This window comes from Cyprinodon variegatus, unplaced genomic scaffold (genome assembly GCF_000732505.1).
Source record: "Cyprinodon variegatus isolate N-32 unplaced genomic scaffold, C_variegatus-1.0 Scaffold18, whole genome shotgun sequence".
Lineage (NCBI taxonomy): Eukaryota > Metazoa > Chordata > Actinopteri > Cyprinodontiformes > Cyprinodontidae > Cyprinodon > Cyprinodon variegatus.
In genome coordinates, this window is record NW_015150471.1 from 1,021,643 (window position 1) to 1,032,243 (window position 10,601).

Consider the following 10,601-nt stretch of genomic DNA (forward strand, 5'->3'; position numbering starts at 1 on the left):
CATTGCACAAGTAGTATTAGAGAGAAAGCATTTGTGAATATCTAAACCAGATCTCGACAATATTAAGTATTAAGTAATTAAGTATCTCGACAATAATGTGACTTTTATGAGTTATTTTCATTGTGCAGCCCAAGAGCTTGTTAGTTTATTATTGTGGTTTAAAAATGCTCTTGATTAGACAAAAATACCCGAGAGCTGTGAAGCAGCCATGAAGGCCTCAGAGAGTCCAACTTTTACCGGATGTTCTGTGGAATTTATTTTCTCCACTGGTACAGGAACCTGAAAGCAGCAAATATTAGTTCTAACATCAGTAAATCTGAAGCCTATATAATGCAGAAAGTCCAGAAGTTACCTCTCTGTAGTTGAAAATAATACTTCCATTACTCAGGAGAGCTGCCTGAAAAGTAAACGCTCCTTCATTTTCCCGGTCCTTTAGTCGCACCTTGTCCCACTGCACCACAAACAGGGTACCTGACCAGAACCGAGTAACGAGGCCAGACGTTACAGAAAATCTGGAAAACCTCTTGATCTTCAGGAATTTAAAAAGAAACTCCTACGTACCGTTGTCCATGTAGCACACTGTGGAGTTTTTGGAGAAGCTGGGGTCAAAGTTGGCCATAAGGGGTGCTACGTACTGCGTTGCAGTCAGCATCCGGTGAGTTATCTCACCCATAAAGATGAACCCTTATGATGAGAAGAGATGGGAAAGAGAAACTGTCAGATGAGGCACTAAGGAAATCTCTTAATACACTTCATAAAAATGGTAATTCATCATAGGTACATTTATTATTGGGTGTTAAAATGGTTTTCCTAGGACATAAAAAAAAGCAGAGTGAACCTTACCCCCAGTTGCTACAATAATTTGTCTGATGCTGTGTCCATAAAAAGGGAAATCAAAGGAAAGTGCCACTCTCTGCGAAAATGGAAATAAGTCTCAGATCTGGTTGAACATAGACGAGTAAATGATTACAGGTGGATCTGGTCGTCTCACCGCAGCCTGTCGGTGTGTATTGGACAGGATGCCGTGGATTTTCACTTGGCTTTTGTGCAGGTTCTTCAGGTCGATCCACAAGCTTTCAGTTTTCTCATCCTCTGGACCAAAACTTTCCCAGCTGTAGTATTTCTGAGAATCCTCCTGACAGAAAAACATTTAAGTTTAAGTAAGAAGGAGGTTCTCTTTCAGGTTACTCAGACTGCAGTATCTAAGGAAAGCTCTTCTATTGTATTTGGATCTAGTTGTAAAGCTGAACATTTCATTTTCTTCAGCATTTTAACAATCATTTTCAGAATGATAAAATCAGACAGGGAGTAATGTCACCATTTTGGATTACTTTCCTAATATTGTCTTTTTTTATTTGAATTTTTCTCTGCAGCTTCTCCAAGTTACAACGGCTTTCTTAGCTTATTTTCCGATCACTGCTCTCCCAGACCAGCTGGTCTGTTTAGGATGCCAATATCTTGGAAGGTTTACAGTAGTTTCATTCTCCATTTTCAAATGAATTTATTAGTTCATAGTAAGATTTTCAAAGGTGGTGGATTGTTTTACAGCCTGACGAGGAAGTGGGTTAGGAAGGGAGCTTATTGTAGAGTTTTGTTTTTTTATTTAGGGTAAAATTGAAGGGGAAAAAACACATGAATATACCACTTCTTTTGTTTACCTACTTTAACTTTTTGAAAAAAAAAAAATAATAATTGCATTTTCCATTTCACACAAAGTGTGTACATGTATTTTGTTGGTCTTATACTGAAAAAAAAAAACAAATATGTTCAGGTTTATAAGGTAAAAAAACTGTAAAAATGTCTTCATTAAGTTAAGAGTTTGTTTCAGGTTGTAATTGTTTCATTCCTATGTACATAACTTTGTTAACTTATTCCCTTTTTTGACAACTTTATTAGTAAAATGGATGGCTGCTTTTTCCTGCATCAAATTTTATTTTTAAAGATTAATTATTTTGTAACATTTTCTTCATCAGTCTTTAGTTTCAATAATGGTTCTTTTTATTTTTATTTAGGATATGATGTGCGAAGAAGAAATCAGAATTGGTCAAAGTTCATCAACCAATGAAGAGTTCCCATAAAGAGAACCAGTTTGGAAACATAAATGTACTCCCTAATATCTCTGAAAATCTTTGTTAATGAATTAAATTAATATTGATGCCCGATGAGAAAGATTATGAACATTCAGTTGGTTTTAAACTAATAAATACTCAGACTTGCTGTTAAACTCGTACGTTTCCACGTGGAGGAGCTGTTTACACATAAAACGACCTTGTCAACACACCTAGTCTCTCCATAAAGATGTCTAGTATTGATGGCATTATTAATTTATGGTGCACTTTGGGATGACAGAGAGCGATGGTTCTGGGGTTTAGCCTTGGCTCAGAAAGTGGAGCAGTTAAATGCAGAGCTCTTCCAACCTCTACAGCTGCTCCACATACAGCAAACGACCCACTTTTAGCTTTCATATCCACTGCCCGACACCGACCTGTTTTTCTTTTTTTTCTTTTAAGAAGTGGGGATTTCTAAGTGAGGAAAAGAATAATGTTTTTATTTTTTTTTTCCCATCACAGCTTTGTGGTTTTTCTTCACAATTTTTATTTGGTTTTGTGGCGAACAGCTATTGTCTGGTTAGAAAAAGCTAAATAATTAAAAACGGAAAATATTCTTGATCAGGCTGTGTCTGTGATTTTAATGAGAAAACACCTGGTTGGCCTTTTTTTTTCTAATTTTATGGAGAAAAATATATTAGAGAGCTACACAAAAGAAAATACAGCTGCTTGACAATATTTCTAGTTTCAAAAAGAAGACAATCAAGGGAAGGAAGTTAAACATTGTTAAGGTAGATTTAGACTCAACTTTATTTATCCCTTATTACTCCTTCAGCTGGTTCCAGTAGCTTACATAAAGTACAAAGAGTTAAAGTAAGAGGCCATTAAACCCCTAGAACCCTACAGACCCACCGGTGGGTCCAGCTGCTACCTGACCTCCCAATTTTAACAAACCCCCAGTATTGATGTAAAAAACACATTTGGCACAGTTTGGTGACATTTTTGGATAAATGTGCCAAAATGGCCCCTCCGCCTAAGAAATTTCTCACTAATACCATTCTAAAATAAATATGATTCATCTGATTGAGTCCAAATTTGGTATATTTTTACACAACATTTAGATTTAAAAGTCTGTACTACTTTTTTGTGCTATAAATAATATTTTGGTAGTGTTTTGCAATGTTTATTTCAAAGAAAATTTTGGCGAGGTTCAAAAAATGCAAAATATTTTGTATTTTGTCCCTAATATTTCAGGCAGGGTCAAAGCTACAATGGTGCTGACACCAGAAAACCATTCTATGACATCTTACCTTTACAGAGGTACCAAAAGTTTTTTTCTTAAATCTAATAGCTGTGAGGCTATAAGTTATTTACTTTTGTGTGTTTTTGTCAGGCAGAAATTTATTTATACCCCCTGAGGGTGTAAGAGGTTAAAGATACAAATACAGCAGGCAATATAAACAGAGTGTATATGGTACCAAAAGGCCTAAATATTTTGTAATGTCCTGTAATATGTTTCACAAAAATGTCTGTACAGTAGGGAGCTAAGGAAAGACTACACAGTTGTTAACTTGGATTATTGCGCTTTTCCTGCAGAGATGTACTGACCTTATAAATAAGTAGAGAATTGCTAAGGCTACACAGTAGTTGGCATGTGTTATCACACAGTAAGAGAGAAGTATATTACACATGAGTGACAATAGGTACTGTTTTGCACAAGATGTCCAGGCAGGGGGGTGCTGACTCCTCTTCCAACCCTTCCTACTTCCCCCAAGTGAGGAGTTGTACAGCTTGATGGTTTGAGGAGCAAAAGAGTTCAGCAGCCTGTTGGTCCAGCATTTGGGGAGGAGCGATCTCCCGCTGACCAGGCTCCTCTGAGTGCTGAAGATGCTGTGCAGAGGGTGGCTGTCATTGTCCATAATGTCCAGCAGTGTGTTGAGTGTCCTTGTCTCTGCCACCGTCTCCAGAGAGTCCAGTTTCTTGCCAATCACAGAGCCGGCTCACCTGAGCAGTTTGTCCAGTCTGGAGGTGTCCTTCTTGGATGTGCTGCTGCTCCTCCCGCACACCACGGTGTAGAAGAGGAGCAGCACATCCAAGACGGAGATGGTTTCTTTAAATGTTTTTCTAAACGGCAGCTAGCAGCCAAATAGCTACCTTAACAGATAGCCCAGCTATTTTACCAGCTATAATAGGCTTTTAGTACTTGTTGCACTCTGTGAAGAACAGAAGTCGGATATTTTATTATTAGTGTTTAAAAAATGACATAAATTAATCCTTGATTTTGGTTTTCATTAAAGTTTATGTTATTAGAGAACTTGATACATATGTTAGATAACAATGCATAACTTTAGTAGTAGTAGGACAAATTCTTCCTCTTTTGTTAAAGGTATAGTGGAGGATTTTCTTTTTCTGAGTGGATCATCAAAATAAGTCGTCCTCCTAATTGTCAATCGATCCGGATGATATGTAAGGACATCCTATGTGCTCGTCTCGTTAGCTTTTTTTTTTTTTTTGCGCACGCGCAATTTCAGGCTCATATACGTGGTGAGCTATGGTTTCAGACAGTCATTGAAGCTCAACTTTTTTACAAAGGTTCTTTGAAAATGGCTGAGTGTCGTAAGAGAAAAAGTGTCTACGAAGTGTATAAGATGGAAAGAAAGGACTCAGAAGATGCAGACATATCCCCGAATGCTTTTCGCGGAGAGCTCTCTTTGCATTTTCTGTCACAGCGGCACACTGTCGATAGCAGATAGAGGCGACTAATTACAAAAATGGTGTAAGCACCGCGCATTGGAGGAGGATTTACGTGACCAACGGAGAGCAAAAAGCAGTGATCATCTATCCGAACGGTAAGTTAACTGAGTTCGCTATAAAATCCACTATATAGTCCCCGCTCTATATAGGGATTGAGAGATTTAGGGGTTAGGGCGCACGTTCGGACACAGTATGCTTGTGTGAGCTATGAGAACAGTAACTTTTAAACAGAGTGTGCACAAGGAGAAATTGGCTCGTGCATACCCCCGCATGCATTTAATAGGCGTTCACTCCTGAAAGCACGTGCAGGGTTGTACATGTGCATTTTTTTTAAATTGGAGAGGGCGTGTCTTTTCAAAATTTCACGAATATCCTCCATCATACTTTAAAAGAGTCATCACTGCCACCTGTGGCCAAAACCAGAACTGCAGCACTCTTCTGCTTGTTCACATAGCTTGCGCTCATACTTGACAGGTTTTTATTTGTACTTTTTTCACCTTACATGGAGTTGCTTTTTGTATCTCAGTTTAGCTGGATGGCGGCTGCTTCTGAGTTTCCACAAAATCCATCTTGAATATAACAATTGTTTGCGAGTAGGACCCATTTAAAATGGATGCACTCGACACCACATCCACCGAACAGCTCGGGAACTTATGGCCCAAGGTAAATAAGCTGCAGGCTTATAGCTTTATCGGCGCTGAGCTATTGAGATGTCAGTCTGCTCATCAAACAATGTTCTGGTAGTAAATGGTCAAAAAAAGCCAATTTTAAAGATCTGTTTTCAGTAAAGATGTACATAATGTCTCTTTAATATGAAAGCAGAGTTTTTTTGTTTTTTTTTTTCATAAATGCCTCTAAAGCCTAATATTTTTACTGAATAACTAAGGCTTAAAATCTTATATCTGCCCTCACTTATTGGTAATTTGGGGGTAATTAGGTTCAGATATCTTACATAAACAGGAGGAATTTTTCTCTTCTCCAAATGACTCATTCACAAGTGTGCACGGCTGTGCGTACTCATGGACTGCCATGCATAAACAAACAGTGTAAAATTGATGGCTTTGTTTGTGTTCAATTTAAGATGAAAAGGGTGGGACAAAAAGTTTATTTGACTTGATTTGATTCTGGTGAACGATGAATTCAGCACATTAGGCACAATTTAAAACTTCATTACAGATGCAAAGATTAAATCTACAGATAATGACAACTTTATGATCCCCATAGTTAAGAGAAAATCATCAGCTGGGTACAATTTTAAGAAATGTGTAATATCTCCAACCATATTTAACTTTTGTAATTTCTTCTTTCTGAAGCTCAGTAAATCTTTAGTTTTTTGCTTTCGTTGCCATTTAAAGTTTTCAATTATAAGTTTATTTTGCCTCTTTTGTGGCTGCCATGACATGGATGACTGAGAATTTGCCCATGCATTTATGTATACTTTTTGATTGTTCTTAAAAATCAACCATCACATATCTGTTATCTTTTTTTACTTTATCACTTAAAATTGATTTTTTTTCTTTCATTGTTGTCTATGTTTAACCACAAGTATGTCACAGAGTTACTCCAGAGGACTAAATTTGACTGGTCTGTTTTATTTGTTTCACCGATCGTTGTTAGAAGTTATATGCATTTTATCTAAAAAAGAAATATTTTTGATACACTGCACAGACACACCCAACACTGTGCAAATCCATTTAGGGTACTAGTTGAAGATATAAAGATTGAATTTAATGTACTTGAGAGGCAACATAATCTGTTTCTGCTTCTCCACCATGGAAACCAAGTCCAGTGGATTGTTTTTTAAACTTTTACGGAACTTCTCCACCAGGCCTGACTGCAGAAAATAGTGCAACAAAAATGCATTCTGATTATTAGTATGATCATCTTATAGCTGATTACTTTCAAATCAGCTATCAGAGGAAAGTTTTCTGTTGCCTGATAATTAACCCTCTGCTGGACAGTACTTGGTCAGTACTTTAATAATTGCCATGTTTTAACAACCTCGTAGAGAATGACCTCACTATGAGAAGTCTAGAAAACTGACTAAACTCCTAGTCAGACAGAAACTAGATGATGGCAAATTCACCAGAAGCATCTCACCACTGTACGGGTCATGTTGTCTGAAAGGGGACTGATATCGACTCCTCCGTCAGCCTGTGCATTGCGGACTTCTCTATGCCTTAGTTGGTCCTCCCAGTCTCTCCTGGTTCGCTGAAAACTAGCTGTGTCTCCATCCGTCCTCAGAGGCGTCCCTCTGTACGAATCTAGAACAAGATGTGGATTACAGTGATTGGACTGCTTGAAGACAGAGGCACTGATGTTAAACTGGTCTAGCTTTCATAATCTGGCACAAAACAGGCTTAAACTGAAGACAAACCTTCGGCCACTTTTTCTATTAGCATTTCGACACCTATCCAGAAGTCTTTGACAAAACTGACAAAAACTGCGGGAGAGGTGTAGAAATGTTTTCAGAAAAACGTACCCTTAGTCCCTCTGATTTAAAGCCTATTACTAGCTGACACAATACGGATCATTTTATAACCAACTGCTCAAAACAACAACAAACACAACACTCACCGTGTTAAACACATAACTTTATATATTTGAAAAGTGTTGAAATTGTTGCTGACCACATCAATATATTTTTTCCAGACATCTGTTAAACAGCCTGTAGCTAGATGCTTAGATTTATTTCCAACTGATTTATGACTCATCTTTCAAGATATGCGTATCTAATGGTAGTCCACTGGTGAGTAATGCCCCAGTTCCCACTAAAATATGGGGTTAAATCTATGTTTCTCTTTTTTGTCCTGCCTGTTTGTTAATAAATCAATAGGGTACATTTTGAGAGCGGCACTAAGGATATAAAAAGAAATGTTAAATGGCCCGTACTTAGATCACACTTTTGGTTAATTCTCCTTACTTGACCAAAAGCGCTACTCTACATTCACCCATTCATGCAAACACTGATGACAGCAAGCTACATTGTAGCCATAGCCTCACAGGCCCTCAGACCACCATCAGTAGGAAACAACTACATCGAAAGCTGGAGATTGATCCGACAATTCGGTTGCAGGGCAAACTCCTGTATCAGACGCCACTGTCGCCCCCCACATTATATCCCTTTTCCAACATCTGAAACAAAATAATGCCCCATTTAATTTATTTTTCCCTAACTGTTACTGTAGAGCAGTGAGTTGCATGGCAGCAAGGCCTAAAATACTGTCCAAAGACATGACTGTTAGGTTAATTGGCTTCTCTAAATTCTCCTTAGGTGTGAGTGTGTGTGTGAATGGTTGTTTGTCCTGTTTGTCTCTGTGTTTCCCTGCGATGGACTGGCGGCCTGTCCAGGGTGTACCCCGCCTCTCACCCATAGACAGCTGGAGATAGGCACCAGCACACATCGCGACTCTGCTTGGGAAAAGCGTGATGGAAAAAATAATGGATGGATGGATTTAACAATTACCAACTAAACACATCTGAAATAGTTCTATCCATGCTAGTCAGCAGCTCTCATCAGATTCAACTAACCTCCATTTTTTTTACAACTCTCTCTGGTTTTAACTGGTTTCCCTTTTTAAATTGCTCACTCTATCACTCCAGACAGATTACTCATCAATGCATTTACAGCATTGCTTGATCTGATCGGAAAGAACTCCTTACAATTCAATCAACATGACAATAAATTTTTTTATACCATTATATCATACCATTCCCAATAAGTTGACAAAAACATACAAACATAGATTTTTATGTTGTTGTTTGGATGTATTGCTAGAATGAAAAAAAAATTTTTTTTGAAAACAATATTACTGCATGATCTTTAATTTAACCCTGTCCTGTATTTTCATGTCTATAAGAAAGCAGAGATTGATCCATTATCCATCCATCCATCTTTTCCCGCTTATTAAATCGCCGGTGGTCTATGGGCAAGAGGTAGGGGTACACCCTGGACAAATTACTAGTCTATCACAGGGCAACAAACATAAAATAATCTAAACTTGTAATTAGAGTAATATTGGCTCTCTAAGAGACAAAATGGGACAAGAAGATGAGAGGCTGTCACAGACTCAGGGGAGAAGACTTTAATGAGAAGCGATGTATGATCAGGATGGAGAGAAAGCTTTTTCCCAGAGTATCAGATTCCTTAATTGGGTCAGATTGACACAATTCACCATCACTAAAGGAGGTGTCAGGCAACATGATAAAAAGGTGAAGCAGAGCTTTGAGAAAAAATTACACCAACACTGGTGTATCATGAACAATAAAAAACTTTTTACTCTATAGGTGTCACTACCTTTGAATAGACAGCTTTAAAATCTATTCCAACGTCTCTATCTTTGAAAATCTTTCAGTTAACGGGTCACTTTAAGTTGCTTTCTAAAGCTTTCTGCTTTGAAATATGTCCAACTTCGTCTAACTGCCAGGAGAAACTTCTATTAAAAGAAATCTACAAACGGACCGCAAAAAAACCCTGCTTTGACCCAAGTCGATAAGGCTTTAGTAGCTGGAAGTCTGGCAGACACATGTTCACGTGGACCCTGCATGGAGAATGTGCAAAGTGGAAAAAAAAAAAAAAACATCCTGGTGCGGTCGCACATGTCTAATAATTCAAATGACATATGGAACAATTCTTGCACTGTCAATATGCACTCTGATGTTTCTGCTACTAAATGCGTACAAATATTTATTTTTTTCCCCTCTTAATCCAAAGCAGCCATAACAGCCAGAATAGTGCAGATTTATGTTGTCACATCCTCACAATGCCAGATAATTCCTTTTTTTCTATTTCTCACATATCTCTGTGTGCCAGGAGTGCTGCCCTAACTGGGAATCAAAGCTCTAATCCTGCAGGCTTACAAATGTGCATTAGCTATTTTGAGTCACCTGTGTCACAGCGGTGTCCATTTTATCAGCCTCCTCAAATGTGCCTGCAATGCAGCAACCAGTTAGAAATGAAGTGGGTGTTAGGAGTCGTATCAATGTGGGACACAGCGGTTTCAGGCATATACGGCAAGCTATAAATGGGTAGATTGTGGTTATTCATTTTTGAATTTCTGCTCTGGCATTTTTTTTACAGGACAATTTGACTGACTGTTTTAAGATGATAGGAAGGGAACAGCAGCTCAAATACCACAGGGTATGTAGAAGGCCACCTCTGGTTGCACAATACATTGAATCATGAAGCAGATAGGCTAAGGAAAGAGATATTCTTTCAGGATCATCAAAATGGAAAATAACCGATTTGAAAAATATTATTTGGTCTGACTGATTTCAGCGGCTGCATTTTGTATGGTCAGAGTTTGGTCAAACATGACGGCATGCCTTTATTCTTGCTTGTACAATAGTAACTAGTGTTCCTCCGATGCCATTTTTGGCCCCAATATCGATAACCGATACCTGGCTGTGCAGTATCGGCCGATACCGATACCATCTCTTTGACATTGATGTTTGTGTTTATATATGAAGAACTGCATACTTCTTGAATATAAGCACTCCTACTTGCCATGATGGATTGCCATCATGGCTTTGTCAGGCTGCTGTCTACCTTTGTGAAGCAGGAATAAGAATAACACAAAGTGAATCCAGCAGGAATTTTTTATTGCCTACCTGGAATGGGTGACAGTAGTTGAATAAACTTTTGGCTCTCAAAATAGTAATCGTGCCCTATTTGTTGGTTTTTCGCCGATACCGATACCGATACCACCATTTTAGTGCCACTGCATGAAAAGTGAGATTTTCGTCCCCGTAAACCCCCGTAAACTCCCGCAGATCTGCCTGATTTTCGTCAGTTTCCGA

The 10,601-nt window shown here is 38.3% G+C and overlaps 1 protein-coding gene across 1 annotated transcript in view; it reads right to left on the minus strand.

Moving 5' to 3' along the window:
• The window catches only part of LOC107092990 (plexin domain-containing protein 1-like), a 26,544-nt gene that overhangs the window by 5,134 nt on the left and 10,809 nt on the right, over positions 1-10,601 (minus strand). The window contains exons 2-7 of the mRNA XM_015387761.1: positions 6,903-7,066; positions 992-1,135; positions 844-913; positions 562-684; positions 353-471; positions 189-279 (exon numbers count right to left, since the gene is read on the minus strand). Of these exons, the coding sequence (XP_015243247.1) occupies positions 189-279; positions 353-471; positions 562-684; positions 844-913; positions 992-1,135; positions 6,903-7,066 (711 nt within the window). The remainder of the gene's footprint in view (positions 1-188; positions 280-352; positions 472-561; positions 685-843; positions 914-991; positions 1,136-6,902; positions 7,067-10,601) is intronic.